General features: G+C 41.2%; 1 protein-coding gene across 3 annotated transcripts in view; it reads right to left on the bottom strand.

Annotated features, from left to right (window-relative positions):
* KIFBP (kinesin family binding protein) overlaps window positions 1–16,760 on the bottom strand; it is a 41,277-nt gene extending 24,517 nt beyond the window's left edge. For 2 of the 3 annotated variants that reach the window (XM_060126081.1, XM_060126082.1), the window contains exons 1-2: window positions 16,258–16,760; window positions 9,460–9,558 (exon numbers count right to left, since the gene is read on the bottom strand). In XM_060126081.1, the coding sequence (XP_059982064.1) occupies window positions 9,460–9,558; window positions 16,258–16,683 (525 nt within the window). In that variant the 5' untranslated portion in view covers window positions 16,684–16,760. Of the gene's footprint in view, window positions 1–4,306; window positions 5,086–9,459; window positions 9,559–16,257 lie in introns of those variants that run through there. The other variant, XM_060126083.1, reaches the window with a different exon arrangement.
* Between the last annotated feature and the right edge of the window lie 4,048 nt (window positions 16,761–20,808).

The following is a 20,808-nucleotide window of genomic DNA, read 5'->3' as shown; positions in this document are numbered from 1 at the left end:
CTGAACGCAGGCAGGGATGGCTGGTCTGTGGAGGTTGGTGAGTCATCCAGCCGGGTTGAGGAAACAATCAAGCAATCACACGTGCAACATCTCTACTGAGGGCCTGAAGGCCGCAGGGAAAAGTGGAAAGACCTATGGACTGAAGGCTAGGAGGCTTTGGGGGGCATCGCTTGCCCTCTCAGAGCCCATTTTCTCCCAAGAAGCAGGGCTTGGAAGTGCTGAGAGCACCAGATGCCCAGCCTGGGCAGGTCCCTCCAGGACTAGGAACACAGCACCAAGGGGACAAACCATTGTCCTCGCACATCTGAAACTGTCACAGCTTTAGGCAGGAGTGTCCAGGCCCAAATGAGGGTTTGTGCGGGCAGGTGCGACGAGAGCTGAGCCCTGAAGGAAGGGACGGGCGTGTCGGAGTGCTACAATGGCAGAAAGGAGAGCAAGGCATCATCGGTGGGGGGAGGGCTGGAAAGGAGGGGCGACTCAGACTCAACACCAAGGGCCTGGAGAGGAAAGTGAGAAGAGTAACCCTAGCTGAAGAAACTACTGAAAGAAGCACTGATGGAGACATGAGGCTGGAAAAATAGGCTGAGGCCGGCCAGGCGGCCCACGCAAGCCCTCAATTCCCGGTGAGGACTGTGGGCTTGGCCCGCGGGCGTGTGGAACCACCGGCTGTGCTTTCACAGGGCAGCGTTGGGAGGCAACGGGTAGAACGCACGGTGTTTAATTTTCTCAGCTTAACTGTAACAAGTTACCACACTGCTGGTGGCTGCTGTAACGAACTGCCCAAACCTTGGTGGCTTAAAATGACCCAAATGTGTCCCCTTATAGTTCTATAGGCTAAAGTCTGACATGGGTCTCACCGGGCTGAAACTAAGGTGTTGGCAGGGCTGCCTTTCTTTCTGGAAACTCCAGAGGAGAATCTGCTCCCTTACCTTTTCCGGCTTCTGCATTCCTCGGCTTGTGGCCCTTTAGTCCATCTTCAAAGCTAGCAAAGGCAAACCGCACCTTCTCACACCACATCACCCTGAACTTTCCTTCTGCCTCTGGCTTCCATTTTTAAAGACGCTTGTGATTACATGGGTCCCACCTGGATAATCCAGGCCACTCCCTCTTTTAAGATCACCTGATTAGCAGCATTAATTCCATCTGCAACCTTAATTTCCCTTGGCCATGTAAGGTAACAGGTTCCAAGGATTAGGATGATTAGGACAGAGACATCTTGGGGAGGCCATTATTCTGCCTGCCATACTGGGCTAGTTAGTTGGAACTCCTTGCAAGCAAACAACAACAACAACAATAACAAAAGCAAAAACAAAAGCGGAGAGGGAGAGGGAGGAGAAGGAGAAGAAAAGAAATATATTGGCTTAAATAACTGAGGCCTGTGTCTTTCTTCACTGCTTGGATCTACTTTCCTCTCTTGGTTTTCAGGCACCTCCTTCTATGAACAGGACCCCGCATCACCAGGCTTACATCCTGCCAGCTTAGCAGCATGGCAGTCCCCTCTCCCAGTACTTTAGCACAACCCAGGATGATGAGCATTGACTCTGATTCACCCAACTTCCTTCCAAGACTGTCCCTGGGCCAACTACTCTGGCCTAGGAGAGAACTTTCATTGGCCAGGCATGAATTTCATATGCACCGTTGGAGCTGAAACATGGGAAGCCCCACCAAACCACATGGACAGAGACTTGGGGGTGGGTGGTTCCTTAAAGGAAAACTGGTAGACTGCTACCCAGAAAGCGCAGTAGTGGTCATAATTGCCCAATATGAGTTGCACTTCATGCCACGAAACTGTACTGAAAAATGATTTATAAGGTACTTAGCCATAAAAAAGAACAAAATAGGGCTTCCCTGGTGGCGCAGTGGTTGAGAGTCCGCCTGCCGATGCAGGGGACACGGGTTTGTGCCCCGGTCCGGGAAGATCCCACATGCCGCGGAGCGGCTGGGCCCGTGAGCCATGGCCGCTGAGCCTGCGCGTCCAGAGCCTGTGCTCCACAACGGGAGAGGCCACATCAGTGAGAGACCCGCGTACCACAAAAAAAAAAAAAAAAAAAAAGAAGAAGGAAATCTTGCCACTTGCAACATGGATAGAACTTGAGGATGTTATGCAAAGTGAAGTAAGTCAGACAGGAAAGACAAATACTACCAGTGATCTCACGTGTGGGATCTTCAACCAACCAACCTCACAGATACATAGAACAGATTAGGTTTGTGGTTTCTAGAAGGAAAAGGTTGGGGGGTGGTCAGAAAGGGCAAATGAAGGCAGTCAAAAGATTCAAACTTCCAGTTATAAAATAAATAAGGCCTGGGGATATAATGTATAGCATGGTGACTACAGTTAATAATTCTGTATGATCCAGCAATCCACTCCTGGGCACATATCCAGAGAAAACCAAAACTGGAAAAGATACATGCACCCCAGTGTTCACTGCAGCACTATTTTCAATAGCCAGGAAATGGAACCAACCTAAATGTCCATCGACAGATGAATGGATAAAGATGTGGTACATATATACAATGGAATATTAGCCATAAAAAGGAGCGAAATAATGCCACTTGCATCAACATCGATGGACCTAGAGATTGTCATAATGAGTGAAGTAAGTCAGACAGAGAAAGACAAATATATGATATTGTTTATATGTGGAATCTAAGAAAAGGGTACAAGGACTTCTCTGGTGGTCCAGTGGTTAAGACTCTACCGTTTCCACTGAAGTGGGAATGGGTTCAATCCCTGGTCAAGGAACTAAGATCCTGCACGCAATGGGTCCAGTGGTTAAGACTCTACCATTTCCACTGCAGTGGGTATGGGTTCAATCCCTGGTCAAGGAGCTAAGATCCTGCACGCCGTGGGGCACGGCCAAAAAAAAAAAAAAAAAAGGTACAAATGTACTTATCTACAAAACAGAAATAGAGTTGCAGGTGTAGAAAACAAACTTATGGTTACCAGGGGGTAAGTGGGGGGAAGGGATAAATTGGAAGATTGGGATTGACATGTACACACTACTATATATAAAATAGATAACGAATAAGGACCTACTGTACAGCACAGGGAACTCTACTCAATACTCTGCAATGGCCCTTATGGGAAAACAATCTAAAAAAGAGTGGATATATGCATATGTATAACTGATTCACTTTGCTGTACACCTGAAACTAACTAATACAGCACTGTAAATCAACTATACTCCAATAAAATTTTTTTTTAATTCTGTATTGTATATCTGAAAGTTGCTAAGAGAGTGGCTTTTAAAAGTTCTCACAAGAAAAAATTGTAAAATGTGTGGTGATGAATATTAACAAGACTTACTGTGGTGATCATTTCATAATATATACATATTTTGAATCATTATGTTGTACACCTTAAACTAATATGTCATATGCCAATTATAACTCAATTTTAAAAGATTTAACATAAAAGAGAAAAAATTAGCAAGAAAACAAACACAAATGAGTAAATAAATGTAAAAAACCATGAACACTTTCAAAAGAGAAAATACAAACAGAAAATAATATTTTAAAATTAATCTCTTTAATCAAAGAAATTTGAGTTAAAATGAGACCATTCTGCCTATATTAGCAAAGTTTTTTTTTAAAGCTATATAAGGAAAAGTTGTGAAGGAGATGAGAATTCTCATACACTAGTGGAGTAAGGATACATTAGTAGTCTTTTTGGAAAGCAATTTTATAATGTGTGCCAAATGCTTTTAAAATGGTCATCTTCCAAATACTGTATGGTATCACTTGTACGTGGAATCTTAAAAAAAAAAAAAAAAAGGTGAACTAGAAACAGAGAGTAGAACGGTGGTTGCCAGGGGCTGAGGTGATGGGGGAAATGGGGAAATGTTTGGCAAAGGGTACAAACTTCCAGTTATAAGATTAATAAGTTCTGGGGATCTAATTGTACACCATGTTAACTACAGTTAATACTTCTGTATTGTAGGGACTTCACTGGTGGTCCAGTGGTAAAGAATCTGCCTTCCAATGCAGGGGACACGGGTCTGATCCCTGGTCAGAGAACTAAGATCCCACATGCCGCAGAACAACTAAGCCCACACGCCACAACTACTGAGCTCGTGCACCTCAACTAGAGAGCCTGCATGCCACAACTACAGAGCCCACGCGCCCTGGAGCCCGCACGCCACAACTAGAGAAGAGAAAACCCACAAGCCACAACTAGAGAGAAGCCCGTGCACTGCAATGAAAAATCCCGCATGCCTCAACAAAGATCCCATGTGCCGCAACTAAGATCCGATGCAGCCAAAAATAAATAAATAAGTAATAAATCTTAAAAAAAAAAATACTGTACTGTATACTCAAAAGTTGCTAAGATAGACTCGGCGGCGACCACTGCGCAGGTCGGACCTCGTTCGCTCGTAACTCGCTCCGCTTCCTCTGCAGCCATGTCTGACAAACCCGATATGGCTGAGATTGAGAAATTCGATAAGTCGAAACTGAAGAAAACAGAAACGAAAGAGAAAAATCCACTGCCTTCACAAGAAACGACTGAACAGGAGAAGCAAGCAGGCGAGTCGTAATGAGGCGTGCGCCGCCAATATGCACTGTACATTCCACGAGCATTGCCTTCTTATTTTACTTCTTTTAGCTGTTTAACTTTGTAAGATGCAAAGAGGTTGGATCAAGTTTAAATGACTGTGCTGCCCTTTTTCACATCAAAGAATGGAGAACTACTGACAACGAAGGCCGCGCCTGCTTCCCATCCGCCTGTCTGGCTGGCAGGGAAGGAAAAGAACTTGTATGTTGGTGAAGGAGGCTGGGTGGGACGACAGTGAAATCTAGAGTAAAGAGCAAGCTGGTCCAGGGTGTCCTGCGGGCTGTAAAATGCAGTTTAATCAGTGCCATTTTTTGTTGTTGTTGTTCAAATGATTTTAATTATTGGAATGCACAATTTTTTTAATATGCAAATAAAAAGTTTTAAAACCTGAAAAAAAAAAAGTTGCTAAGATAGTAAATCTTAAATATTCTCATCACAAAAACAAAAACAAAAAAAAAGGTAATTATGTGAGGTGATGGAGGTGTTAACTAACCCTGTTATGGTAATCATTTGCAATGTATCTGTGAATCAAATCATCACACTGTACATCTTAAACGTACACAGTAGTATATACATCAAGTATATCTCAAATCTGACAATAAATGAATGAATCAATGTTTAAAATCCCTCTGGCTTATAAGATTGTGTCTCTTTACCACCCCCCCACCCAAAACCTACTAATAAATAACTCTTCACAACTACATTTTCTTTTTTATTATTCTATATTTGAGCAATTTTATGGAGAAAAAGAATCCCTTTAATACACTAAATATTTAACTATAATATTACCTTGGAAGGTAGCATGGTAGAGTAGAAAGAACCAAAGTTTGGGGTCAGATGAACCATATTTAAATTCTGATTGTGTCACATAGTATATGCTAACCTCATTGAATCACAAACTCCTTACCTATAAATGAGAATAACAGTACCTCTTTCATAGTATTGTTGTGAGAATAAAATGTAGCCTGCTTAAGCACTCAATAAATACTAGTTTTTATTAGTTACATCGTCTAAAACTAAAATGTTAGTTTTATGAAACTAAAATGTTAGTTAGTTTTATATCATCTAGTTCATCTTTGCAGGGCCTTACCAGGAAAAATGTTAATATAGTTGTAATCAAGGTGTACATATTATATACCTTTTCCATGTATTGATGATCTAAATATTTATCATTTTAATGGTTATATCACATTCCCTTGCTAAGAGTATCGTAATTTATTTAACCATTCTGCAATTATTAGATAGTGTATTTTTAGTGACTCTGCATTAACTACTTTATTATCTGATCCCCGTAACACTTCTGTATTGTTGAGACAGGAGGGGTATCCCCATCTTACAAATGAGGAATAGGTGGCACAGAAAATTTGAATTCTCCCAAGTCAGTTCGTTACAACCAAAGTCAAACTAGAAATCCCAGGTTTCCTATCTTCAAATTCAGTGAGTCTCCACTCTGTTTAGATCTCTCCTTTATCTAGAACTACATTTTGTATCTATAGATTTTTAAAAATGACATTCTAACTTCTGCCACCATTAGGTCAATAATTTATGAAATATTAAAAATATTTTTATTCAGAATTATTAATTATTGACTGATACCAAACAAGCAGAAAACCATATAAGCAATTAAACTTCTCCAACTGAACACTACCTTACATATTTTAAAACTGAAACCCTCCATTAAATTCATTCAAGCATTCACACGGTAGTAACACTGTTCTTTTTTTGGGTGATCTGGATGAACAAGGCAGAATATCATTCGTTATCAAGAAATAGATACTGTTCTAGATGCTGCAGTGAATATAATAGTAAAAATATCCTTGTTGTCCTGGAGCTTATCTTTCCAGTACTGAAGATGGGTGATAAATAAATCATTAAAATGAATATGTTAGTGATAAGTGCAAAGCAAAAACAGCAGGAAAGGGGGATAGGATAGGAAGTGCTGCGGAGGGGTGGTCTACAGTGTCAGATGAGTGGCCAACGAGTCCTCACTAGATGGGAGATGTCTGAGTCAAAATCTAAAAGAAATGGGGCTTCCCTGGTGGCGCAGTGGTTAAGAATCCGCCTGCCAATGCAGGGGACATGGGTTCGAGCCCTGGTCCAGAAAGATCCCACATGCCGCGGAGCAACTAAGCCCGTGCGCCTGCGCTCTAGAGCCTGCGATCACATCTACTGAAGCCCGTGTGCACCTCAACGAAGAGTAGCCCCCGCTCTCCACAACTAGAGAAAGCCCACACGCGCAGCAATGAAGACCCAACGCAGCCAAAAATAAACAAATAAATTTATTTTAAAAAAAATCTGAAAGAAATGAGGGAATGACCCAGGTAGATATCTAGGGGAAGAGTGGCATTAGCAGAGGAAACAGAGAAAGGCAAAGGCCCTGAGTTGGGAGCTTGTCTGCTGTGTTTTAGAACAAGATGGCCAGTATAGCTAGAACAGAACAAGACAGGGGAGAATAGTAGATGAAATCAGAGAAGTAATAGTAGCCAGATCAGAAAATGAACTTGCCGAACTTGCCGGTCTTCAAGGGTCTTTGGAGTCTGAGTAAGATGGGAAAACCACTGAAAATTTTGAGGAAAGGAGTGATGTGGTCTAATATACCTTTGAACTGAAGGGGGTATGACAGCAGGAAGACCAACTAGGAGACTACAACAAGAGATGATGGTGACAGCAGTGGTCTGATTCTAGACAGAATTTAAAAGTGAAACCAACAGAATTTGCTGACGTATTAGATAGTGTGAGGAGAAGAGGCATCTCCAAGGTTTTAGGCCTCAACAACTGAAGAAAGAAGCTGGTGTTTATAGCAAGCAAGGTAGGGAGAGGAAGGCTATCAGAAACTCAGTGTTAGTAGTTTTAGAGATACCTACCCCATAAAAAGTACAAGTGCCAAATCAGCAGTTGGACAGACAAGTCTGCAATTAGAGAGGTACAGACTGCGGATATAATTTGGGAGTCATCAGCACAGAGATGATATTTAGAACAAGGGAATGAATGCAGATGGAAAGAGAAGACATCGAAACACTGAACTCTGGGTACCCCACTGTTCAAAGGTTGGGGATATAAGGAGGATGCAACAAGGACTGAAAAGAAGGAAAAACAGACAAGCAGCAGCTAAACTTAAAAAGTATGTCAAGGAAGAGAGACTAATCAACTGAGCCAGAGGCTAGATTGATCAACTATGCCAAATGCTACCGATAGGTCAAATAAGATGAGGACTAAGAATTTACCACTAAATTTGGCAAAGTATAAATCACTGGTGAACTTGATAAGACATTGATTCTTAACCGTGGGCTTGAAAAACCTCAAAATATCTGGTTATTTAAAGACGTGCTTGGGACTTCCCTGGTGGCGCAGTGGTTAAGAATCCGCCTACCAATGCCAGAGACACAGGTTCTAGCCCTCGTCTGGGAAGATCCCACATGCCGTGGAGCAACTAAGCCCGTGTGCCACAACTACTGAGCCTGCGCTCTAGAGCCTGTGTGCCACAACCACTGAAGCCTGCGTGCTTAGAGCCCATGCTCCGCAACAAGAGAAGCCACTGCAATGAGAAGCCTGCGCGCTGCAACGAAGAGTAGACCCCGCTCATCACAACTAGAGAAAGCCCACATGCAGCAACGAGGACCCAAAGCGCCAAAAATAAATATTAAAAAAAAGAAAGAAGTGCTACACATAGCCTCAAAACAAAATTAACTAAATCCATTTTAATTTTAGAAGACTGCCAAGTTTTTTTTTAATAGACTTCATTTTTTAGAGCAGTGTTAGGTTCACAGCAGAGCTGAGTGGAAGGTACAGAGATTTCCTATCTACCTCCTTGCCCCCAAACATGTATAGCCTCCTCCAGGTTGCCAAGTGGTAGGTAAAATTTACTAAGGAAATGAACGGTAACACAGTGGTGTTACAAAGTTCACCTTTGTAGGACCGTGACCCTCTAAAGTAAAAGTTTTCAATCTCGGCTCTCCAGAGCCCTAGAAGTTCTACAGCATCTCTTTTGTACTACCACAATGGGGAGGGAAGAAGGTATCTGTAGTGGATTGGGCTCAGGGTTCTTCTGACCTGTTTAACCAGAGTACCTCAATCAGTTTTTACATACTGTATTTCAGAAGGGTTTTACAGTTAAAAAAAAAAAAAAGTTATTGAAAATCACTGCCCTGAAGCAGTGGTTCTCAAAGTGCAGTACTCAAACTAGCAGCAGCACCTGGCACCTTGTTAAAAATGCAAATTCTCAAGTCCCAACCCAGACCTACTGAATCAGAGTCTGGGGATGAGCATTGTGTGTTAACAAGTCCTCCAGGTGATTCTGATGCATGCTGAAATTTGAGAACCAGTGCCTCCAATATTTCATATATTTTGCTTAGGTAGTTGTTTGCCTTCCTTTAAGCACTGCTATCCTCAGTGGAAATCAAAACAGAAATTTTAGATTATAGATGAAAACATGCAAATATCAGTATTTTAGGATATTAGAATAATATTTCTTACACAATTATATTTGGATTAAGGCTGCCATTAGACCTTATCCAAGGGTTATTTTTAAGAACTCTGAAGTTTTTAATATAAAATAATTTCAGCTATTAGATGACCACCTAGACAGCTCTATAGAGAGGTCCCAAAGTATACTGAAAAGTCATATTCCAATATTATGAGTGAGGAATTCTTAATGTCAATTCTTGACTAGTTTCAATCAAAGATTAAAATTTAGGGACTTCCCTGGTGGTCCAGCGGTTAAGACTACAGGCTCCCAATGCAGGGGGCCCAGGTTGGATCCCTGGTCAGGGAACTAGATCCCACACGCCGCAACCAGAAGTTCCCGCACACTGCAATGAAGATCCCACGTGCCACAACTAAGACCCAGTGCAGCCAAACAAATATTTTTTTTTAAAAAAAGATTAAAATTTATCTGACATGCAACATACCTCTTTCATATACTGATTATATAGAGCTTCTGATGATTCTAGATAAGCTTGTGCAGTTTCAATTTCTTCTCTTTCAGACCACAAGATACCCAGGTTATTCTGGAAAATAAAGACAAATAATGACAATATAAATCTTCCAATGAAGTAGTTTTCATAGTTTCAAAGTCAATACTTACCTATCAGATAGTATCAATACCACAGTCTGATTAACCATGAATTAATTATTCATAATACTACTGTCCTTATGTCGTGGGAGGCAGCCACTAAGATGGATTCCCTGGTGATTCCTGCCTCCTGGTGCTCATGCCCGGTATAATCTCTTCCCCTTAAGTCTGGGCTGGATTTAGTGACTTGCTTCTAACAAATAGAATATGGCAAAAGTGATAGAAGATCTCTTCCAACATCAGGTTACAAAACACTGTGGTTCCATTTTGGGTGCTCCCTCTTGCTTGTACTCTCTGAGGGAAGCCAAATGCCATACTCTGAGCCACCCTATGGATAGACTCACATGGTCTGGGAGGTCAACAGCCAGCAAGGAGTCGAGGCCCCTCAGACCAACAACCTGTAAGAAACTGAATCCTGCCAACAACCACATGAGTGAGCTTGTAAGCAGGTTCTCCCCAAGCTGAGCCTTCAAGTGCAGTCCCAAGCAGGCCAACAATCTGATGAGAGACCTTGAGCCAGAAGCAACTAGCTAAGCCATGCCTGGATTCCTGTTATAATAAAAGTTTGTTGTTTCAATCTGCTACATTTAGGGGTACAATGTTACATTTTAAAAACTAAGCCAGTTTTTCCCCTGCCACAGGACTCTTTTTATCAGACTCTGTATAGGGAAAATCAGGCCTGTTTACATGGTCAGAATTCAAGACTAGCTCCCCTTTAGACGGGTTACTCTGCCTCCCAACGCTTGTGACAGGCTTTCAGGCACAGGGATACCTCTGAGGCTGGGCTTCCAACATCTTTTGCTTACCTCCCTAGGGAAGGGAACAGAATAAGGAAAACAAAGTTTTTAAAGCAAATTCTTAACCTGGGCCCAAGGACCCACAAGTTACCCATGAAGAGAATTCAGAGTCTATGAATGTAGATGGAGAACTATTACAAACTTATTTTCACTATGTCCTACGAAACAGTATTACAGTACCTGGGATTTCTGTGGCCTATAGAAGTGAAAAAAATCTTCATATTATAGCTTGCAGATATCTCAAAATACCATTTATATTCATTAGTACTTTAAAATTATGGAAGTTATTAGACACAGATGTTATTTAATGTGTTAATAAGGAAGCTCATGTATCACTATATCATACATTTGTTTTAAAAAATATTTTAGTAACTTCTATGTTATTGGTTTCTTTTATAACCCCTACATTTTATTTTATACATTTAAAATCATTATTCTGTTTCATGAAATACAGGCTTCAGTAGATTGCAAAAGGGGTACATGACACAAAAAAACATGTTTAGAAACCCTACAGTTTAAAGGTGACATGATCACTGCCCTGAAACACAGACCTCTGGTCTCATGGCTTCACGTAATATACCTATTCTATAATTTTTTTTAAGTGACTTGATCAGTTCTCAGTGTCTAGGACTGCAGGTAGGTCAGTGATAAATTACTGAGATTGGGCAGTTCTCTCCTCTATATTACTTATGCAATCCTTTGCGGTACCCTGGGGAAGCTTAAAGGGCTCTGGCCCACTACTAATTTACCGATTATTCTGCCCACCTAGCCTCAGAGAATATAATCTCCCTTAATATTCATTTCTTGAATTTAGAAATGAATCCACAAGTCAACTTTTCTCACTCCCTAGGTCAGCTTATTTTTCCTCTGACAACAGTCCTTGAGATACTCCATTTGGCCATGACACCAGCACAACCCCAGCAGACTGTACCTAGCCTAGACAGATTAGCGACACACCCACTACCAGGAACTGGTTAGCCACATTTACTCTATTTTGACGGGATGGTGATGCATTTAGGCTGCTAGATCCAGGGTAGGCTGTGCCACAGAAAGCAACAACTCTGGTGTGTGATAAATCTTAAATCAAGTAGAGACCCTAGAGTGTGTCTACAAACGACTAAAGGCTTTTTTTAACCATAACCTATTGAGGTCCTGAAGTTAAGGACCATGCAAGGGATCTAGAACTGATTTGATTTTTCAAAATTAATAGTGTTAATGTTTTTTTCAGTGTTTACTCTACATAGGTGACTGCTTTTGACATTCTACATGAATTATTTTTACAATATAAATCCCATAATACATCAGAAAGTACTGTATCATTCACAAAGCAACATCATGTTCTTGCCCTTGGGATAACAGAATAGGTAAGGAAAAAAATAAATATAAAACAAAAACTGCTAAAAAAGTACTACTGGTGAATTCTACCAAAAATGTAAGGAAAAAATAATACCAACTCTACACAAATTCATCAAGAAAAGCAAAGAGGAAAGAACACTTCCCATCTCATACTAAACCAAAGACACAACAAGAAAACTACAGACTGATATCCTTCATGAACAAAGAGACAAAAAATATTAACAAAATTTTAGCAAATCCAGTCCAACAATATATAAAAGAGTAATATTTTATTCGTTTGGCTTGGCAAAAACTCCAAGTGGAGTTTATCACAGGAAAGAAAGGTTGGTTTAACATTGGAAAATCAATCAATGTAATTCACCATATTAACAGACTAAAAAAGGAAGAAAAAAAATCATCTCAGATGCAGCAATGAAATAATGATGCGGATTGAAAGAAGTCAGACCAGAAGAAGAGTATACACCATATGATTCCATTATGAAATTCTAGAAAATGTGGTGGAGGAGGGCAAGGAGAAGGGAGAGAGAATAAAGGAGAGAGGAATTACAAAGGGACACAAGGAAACTTTTAGTGGTGATGGATATGTTCATTACCTTGATTGCAGTAACTGTTTCATGAGAATATAAAGATGTCAAAGTTCATCAAATTGTATACTTTAGATATGTGCAGTCTACTGTACATCAACTGTACCTCAATAAAGCTATAAACACACAAAAACCGCCCTCCTTATATATATGTATCCTGGCAGTGGGGAGAATAATCTACTAATTTGTCAAGTTAAATTTCACTCAGGAAATGCAAGTGTATATTGCTGATAGCACAAATTAGAAGGAAAACCAGATAAAAACCATTCCTAAGGCCCCCTTCTTCTGGGGAAGGTAGACGGGGACAGTCTCCCTTGATAATCTAATGTGAGTCCAGGTCCTGTATATCTGTAGTTTCCCAGGAAGGAGACACCAGATTGAGACAAAAGAGTCAGAATATCACAAATTCCCATGGACTGATACTTTCAAACTTTTTCCTACACATACATACACACACACAGGTAGTCTTTTGCCAAAATAGAATCACTCTATGTAATTCCAAACATGCCTTTTAGTCTTCCCTCTCCTCTTAGTATTGATAGTTTTGGTTAACAAGTATAAATCATTATTTCTAATGGCTGTATATTGTTCTTCTGTATGGATGTACCAGTATTTATTTAACTATAGATCTCACTAATGTTTAATTTATTCTTTTTTTGAAACTAACAATGCTGTGACAAACATCCATGTTAACCTACCTTTGCATACCTGTCTCAATATTATTTTAGAATATTGATGTGGAATTTTTAAGTCTTTTTTTTTTTAACTACTTATTTTATTTATTTATTTTTGGCTGCATTGGGTCTTCATTGCTGCGCGTGGGCTTTCTCTAGTTGCAGCAAGCGGGGTCTACTCTTTGTTGCGGTGCATGGGCCTCTCATTGTGGTGGCTTCTCTCGTTGCGGAGCACGGGCTCTAGGAGCGCGGGCTTCAGTAGTTGTGGCTCGTGGGCTCAGTAGTTGTGGCTCACGGGCTCTAGAGCGCAGGCTCAGTAGTTGTGGCGCACAGGCTTAGCTGCTCTGTGGCATGTGGGGTCTTCAAGGACCAGGGCTCAAACCCGTATCCCCTGCATTGACAGGCGGATTCTTAATCACTGCGACACCAGGGAAGCCCTAAGTCAGTCTTGACTCAAGAGTTTTGATACCTACTGATCTCCAGAAAGTTCTATGAATTTATATTTCCACTAGCGATAATGCTAATGGGCAGTATCCATCTCCTCATTGTTTCTCCAACAATAAACGTAACCAATATCTTTAATAATTTCTGCCAATGTGATACAATTTTTCTATCTCATTCTTTCAGTTTGCTTTATTAGTAGTGAGGTCAAATCTCTCATCATATATAGCAAATATTAAACGTAATAAAATGCTATAGAGTGGTAATGCCATTGGAATAAACAGATCAACTGAACAGTAGAGTTCAGAAACAGACTAGCATAAGCCCAATCTAATTAAAATACTACTGTTGTACCTCCCAGGCTAGTTCCAGTGCATTACTTTTCTTTTCATATTTTTATATTCACTTTTCTTTATTCTTTCAGATAAACATATTCATTTTGTCCAGTTCTAAGAAAAAAGAAAGCCTATTGTGATTTCAGCAGGAATTGCATCAGACCTATAAATGAACATCAGGAAAATGATATGTTTAATCTTGCCACCTAGGAACATGGTATATCATTCCTTTTAAGATTATCAGTTCTATTACCCCAATACTCTCTTTGTAAATGCAATTTCTAAAAATAATATTTTAACAAGTTCTTGCTTATATATAGAATATTACTGATATTATATATTTACCTTATATCCTCCTGTTTTATCAGACTGATAGTTCTAAGACTTTTACAGTTGATGACTTTAGGTTTTTTAGGTATATAAGGATCACATATAAAAATGATGATTTTGGGGGCTTCCCTGGTGGCACAGTGGTTGAGAGTCCACCCGCCGATGCAGGGGACACGGGTTCGTGCCCCGGTCCGGGAAGATCCCACATGCCACAGAGCGGCTGGGCCCGTGAGCCATGGCCGCTGAGCCTGCACATCTGGAGCCTGTGCTCCGCAACGGGAGAGGCCGCAACAGTGAGAGGCCCGCGTACCACCAAAAAAAAAAAAAAAAAAAAAGATGATTTTTATTTTTAAAGACTGATATTCTTATTTGCTTTCTATACTATTGCAACGGCCAGAACATCTAATCAAGGTTTTGTTCCTGGTTTTAGTAAAAATATCTCTAATAATTCACCCTTCAGAAAAGGCTTACTGTTCAAAATACTGTAATTCATTGAGCGTACGATGTCACAAGTTTTAAGACACAATTATTTTATGTATCAACAAGAAAACACTGCCAAGAAAATTATGACACAAAATCAATCAGCTGTAAGATGGATCCTGATTTCAGAGATATTAATATATTTAAGAACATGCATATTAAAATCAATAAAATACAGCAAATACTGGAGATCCTATATTACATTAAGGAAGGTTTCTAATTCAATTTTTGAGATATTGAAGTACTTTTTTTTAATGTTCATTAAGATTTTAGGCAGCCAAATGGTTGAAGAAAATTTCAAATAACTGAGATTTTGTTTGAATTCAATATCTTATGGATTTCATTAGATCATTCATCCACTCAACAAATATTTAGAATGGGCCTATTATGTGCCAGGGACTGAGATTACAAATAGTGAGCAAAAAGACATATAGTTCCTGTTATATGTGTAACTTTTCATTTAATTGGGCCATGATAACAGAATATAACCTATACAATTTCCTTTTTAATTCTGAAGTTTTTCTTTGAGACCTACTCACCATAAGATCAATTGTGGTAAATGTTCCCTGGATCACACATCCTAGGAACTTGAACTACTGAATGTAAGGGTTTGTGAGCTTACTTAAGCAAAGTACCTGACACAAGAAGTTCATACAAGGGCTTCCCTGGTGGCACAGTCGTTAAGAATCCACCTGCCAATGCAGGGGACACAGGTTCGAGCTCTGGCCCAGGAAGATCCCACATGCTGTGGAGCAGCTAAGCCCGTAAGCCATAACTACTGAGCCTGCGCTCTAGAGGCCGTGAGCCACAACTACTGAGCCTGCGTGCCACAACTACAGAGCCGGTGCTCCACAACAAGAGAAGCCACCGCATTGAGAAGCCCGTGCACCGTAGTGAAGCGTAGCCCCCGCTCTCTGAAACTGGAGAAAGCCCGCGCATAGCAACAAACACCCAACGCAGCCAAAAAATAAATAAGTAAATAAATTAAATATACATAAATAACTTAAAAAAAAAGTTCATACATATTTGTATTCTGAACTGTTATGTTCCTGACCACAATGTCAGACTTATTTCTTAATAAACCAAGCACCATATAAATAGGAAACAAGTATTTTAAGAATTCAAAGGTAGGAGGAAGAGGTCAGTTAAGAACAAAATGATCCAAAGAAAGTTATATACAAGTATCAGGTGAGTCTTGAGATCGGTTTTGAAGAACAGGCAGGAATTCCCTGGGAAGCAAACGAATGACTACGGCAAGAACAGAAACGTAAGATTTTAGATACTTTGTTTCAAATTAAGAATGTACTCTGGTCATTCTTTACAATTTCCTTGAGACCTTAAATTAAGAAGTAAATTACCTTGGATTTTTCTTAACAGAATGAACAGGATTTGGAATAGTGGAGAGTTGGAGGGTCTCGGGAAACCAACGCGTTGACCACGACTACGCAAAGCAATTAAGTAATGCTGGTGGAGTGTGCGAAGAGGGTGGAGAGGGAGTTTGGAAGCCGCTTATCACAAAAGTGCGAAAACGTGGGGACAAATCGTGTCTTATACGTTTGCCTTTGGTCTCGGCAAGAGTTGGGGCCCCTCGCCACCCACTAGCCTCCAGCCAACACCAGGGCCGGGCTCGCTCTCACCTGAGCCTGGATGTAGAGTGAGACGCAGTCGTGCGACAGTCGGTACTTGCGCAGTAGCCTCAGGCATTTCACCAGATGCTCCTCCCCCGCCGACAGCTCCTCCGTGTCGATGTGGTTCACCCCGAGATGGAACTCAATAACCGCCCGCCTCACTGCCCCCTGGGCGACGGGCCCCTCGGCCTCCACCAATTCAGCCGGCAGTCCCAAGGCGTGGTCCCCTGCGCCCAAGCTGTCATCGGCCTGAGGTCGCTCATCCTCGTCTTCAGGCGCAGGGCCCAACAGAGCCTTGACCTCTTCCAGCAGCGCCCGGGCGCTGTATTTGGATTTGTACGGTTCCTTTTCCGGGTTTTTATGCAATTCTACCCGAGACAAGGCTAGCGCAGCGTGGAATTTCTCACGAATCTCGGCCCACGGAGCATCCGCCATACCGTCCTCCACAGCCTCGGTTTCCTCAGTGTTTGCAAACAGGACTCCCGCCTTCCTTCTGCTTTGCGACACTTCACTTACGGCCCCCGAGAGCCCTACGCCTGCGCACAGCAGAACGCTAGCCAATGACGTCCGCCAGGGGAAAGGCAATATGCTTGGCAGTGACCAATGGGAAGGCGCAGTAGTCACCATAGCAACCGTTGTCATGGAAAGGAACCTGTACTGACGATAGTCCCACCTCCAGCCCCGCCCTCTGCGGTGGTGAGTCTCTCTCTTGTTGACCCGGTGAAGTTGTAAATGCTTAAAAATACGATTGACTTCAGCAGATCACAAGGAAATATTGTTTACAAACATAGCTGGTTAAGTACTCTCGTTAATTGATATAAGCTGAAAGGCAGAAACCTTTTGACAGTATATAACCCAGCCCATCACTGGATAAAAATGTAACAAGGATCCGTGTATTGTTATTAATGCATAGCTTCGGGACTTCCCTGGTGGTCCAGCGGATAAGACTCCGCGCTCCCAATGCAGGAAACACGGGTTTGATCCCTGGTCAGGGAACTAAGATCCCACATCCCACATGCCGCATGCCACATGGCGCGGGCAAAAAAAAAAAAAAAAAAAGAATGTAAAAAGCACTGAGTGATCGAAAAGTATTTTCACTTCAACCCTGAAATACAGGTTGTAGGGATATGTACAACATCTCAAAGTAATACAAGAGTTAAGTGCCAGAGCTGTGACAAGACACGTCAAGCAAGGCTTTTCCCATTACATAACTTTCCAAAATTATCGTCAAATACGAGGGGCGGGGGCCAGGCCGGAGAAGGTTTACTCTCAAGAGCTGGGTATATAAAATGCTTTGAGATACACAAAGGAGCACTGATTTTGGAGGCTCATAGACACAAAGTTTGAATCTCAGCTTCAAACTGATTAGCTTCTAATTTTCTAAGCTTCGGGTTTCTCAAGTAAAACATAAATGATAATATTACTTACCTCTACAGAATAATTATTAGGAATAAATGAAATTAAACATCTGTCCTTTATAAATGTTAGTGCTCCTCAGGATTCTTTCCTAAATTCTGTCCCAGGGAGATCTTACCCACTTCCAAGACTTTCATTACATGGGCTGCTCACTTCCAAAACCTGGGTCTCCAGGCCAGATGGCACTCTGGAGCTCCAGAATGTAATATTCATCTCTCAACTGGAACAACCGCTCCTGAATGTCCCACTGACTCCTGAATATCAGTATGTTCAAATTGGAACTAATCAGTTTCCTCTTCACATACCCCTTCCCTCCCACACCAAAATTTGCTCTTAAGTTCTGCATCTCAGTGAGTGACACCACCATACACCAAGCTGATGATTTCCTACACTCACTCTCCTTTCTTCTCTCATCCTTAAATATAAAACCCAGTACTAGCCACCTCCAGTCCACCTTCTAAAAAGCTCTTACATTGGTCTACTTTTCATCTCCAGTGACTTAGACCATCATCTTCTGAATTACTTTTAACAGGTACTCTTGCTGCCAGTCTGGCTTCCTATCAGAGCATTTTCCACAACACTTCAAATGACTAATTCGTTCATTCAATAAATATTTAAAATGCCTGTTATTTGCCTGGCACTGTTCTAGGATCTGGAAATTCAGCAACTAAAAAACTTTCTGCCCTAGTATAGGGAAAGACATTAAATAAACTATATAGTAATGTCAGATGGTAAGTGTTATGGAAACAAAGGAGGAGATAAGGAACGTTAGCAGGTGAGGCAAGGTTGCTATTTTTATTTTATTTATTTATTTATTTATTTTTGGCTGCATTGGGTCTTTGTTGCTGAGCGCAGGCTTCCTCTAGTTGCAGCGAGCAGGGGCTACTCTTCGTTGCGGTGCGCGGGCTTCTCATTGCAGTGGCTTCTCTTGCTGCGGAGCACAGGCCGTAGGTGCGCAGGCTTCAGTAGTTGTGGCACACGGGCTTAGCTGCTCTGCGGTATGTGAGATCTTCCCACAACTACTGAAGCCTGTGTGCCTAGAGCCCGTGGTCTGCCACAAGAGAAGCCACCTCAATGAGAAGCCCACGCACCGCAACGAAGAGTAGCCCCTGCTCGCTGCAACTAGAGGAAGCCTGCACGCAGCAACAAAGACCCAATGCAGCCAAAAATAAATTAATTTAAAAAATCAGTAGTGTAAAAAAAAAGTCATAGTAAGTGCTCAGTATATATCTGTATGTGACTAGGAAAGTGATTGGCACATGGTTAATAATGGTATATCATTACTATGAACCAGTTAACATTCTATATTTAAATCATCTAATCCTCAGAACTCTGTGAGATACTATTATTATTCCCATTCTGCAGATTAGGAATTGAAGTCTAGAGAGATTAATAATTTATCAAAGGACACATACAATAAATAGGCAGTTTTGCTCCAGAGCCCACACTTTTAATCATTATGCAATACTGTCTTGTAGTAGGAGCTCAATAAACCACTGCAATACACAGTGCTGACCTCTAAAGACCTAGCTGGAAAAATGCCCAGATGAAAACTGAAATAGCCCAGATGAAAATTAAAATAAAGATTTTTTATAAATGTAAGGATAAATCCTTAGACAGACACACCTGAGAAACACAAAGACATGGGACTAGGAAACTCAAGATGGGAGAGTTCTGCCTGCCATTTGGGGAACAGTCCCTGTGGAAATTGTCCAATGAATGGCACAGAGTACAGGTCACCATGGCACAGAGTACAGGTCACACTTCTCGATCTAATTATCTATTACGTTAGATGCAGGGGGACAAGGAGCTTGTAAAGTGACAGATGGAGATGTCTCAGCAAAATTCAGAATGTGGCAGAATCTACAGAACAAATGGGGACTTCCCTGGCAGTCCAGTGGTTGGGACTCTGCCTTCCAATGCAGGGGGTGTGGGTTTGATCCCTGGTCGGGGACCTGGGATCCCACATACCACTGGGCCAAAAAACCAAAAACATGGAACAGAGGCAATGTTGTAACAAGTTCAATGAAGACTTTAAAAAATGGTCCACATCAAAAAAAAAAAAACCCAAAAAACTATATATGCACTTATCTTTTTTTTTTAATTTTTTAAAAATAAATTTATTTTTTATTTTTGGCTGCATTGGGTCTTCGTTGCTGTGCACGGGCTTTCTCCGGTTGCGGTGAGCGGGGGCTACTCTTCATTGCGGTGGCTCCTCTTGTTGCGGAGCACGGGCTCTAGGTGTGCAGGCTTCAGTAGTTGCAGCACGCGGGCTCAGTAGTTGTGGCTCGCAGGCTCTAGAGCACAGGCTCAGTAGTTGTGGCGGATGGGCTTAGTTGCTCTGCGACATGTGGGATCTTCCCGGACCAGGGATCAAACCCATGTCCCCTGCATTGGGAGGCGGATTCTTAACCACTGAGCCACCAGGTAAGTCCCTGTACTTATCTTTTGACTCAGCTGTCCCACTCCTAGGAATCTACTCTGAAGATACCCCTCCAACAGTATGTAAATACATATATAACAAGGTTCCTCACTGCAGCAATGTTTGTAATTGAAAAATATTGGAAACAACCTATGTGCCCATACATAATAAGAAAATGGTTGAATAACTATAGTATACCCACACAGTGGAGTATAATGCAGTTGTAAAACAAAGAATAAGATTGCTATGAACTGATGTGATTTCCAGCATATACTGTTAAGAAAAAAAAGCTCAAAGAAGCATCTATAGGATGGCACCCTTCATGTTAATATCGTTTTGATAATTGTACTATGATTACGGAAAACATTAACACTGGTGGAAACAGTGTAGAGTATACACAAACTTTCTGTTCTATTTTTGCAACATTTATGTAAGTCTTAAAATTATTTCAAAATAAAATCTTTTCAAGAAATGCAAGTGACCAATAAATGTAAGATGTTAATCCTCGTTCAATTAAAAGACACAAATGAAAATGATGTATTAGTTTGCACCTAGCAAAGTGACAAAAGGAAGCCAACACCTAAAGTTAGTGCTGTGGGGAAACAGGTTCTCTCCTAGGCTTTAGCGTAGGAACGTAAACTGGAACTGCTTTGGAGAGCAACTTGCATCAAAATTTAAAATACATTCACTTTGACCCTGCACTCCTACAAGTGACAATCAGA

This window comes from Lagenorhynchus albirostris, chromosome 16 (genome assembly GCF_949774975.1).
Source record: "Lagenorhynchus albirostris chromosome 16, mLagAlb1.1, whole genome shotgun sequence".
Classification (NCBI taxonomy): Eukaryota; Metazoa; Chordata; class Mammalia; order Artiodactyla; family Delphinidae; genus Lagenorhynchus; species Lagenorhynchus albirostris.
This window is presented reverse-complemented; position numbering and strand designations above follow the sequence as displayed.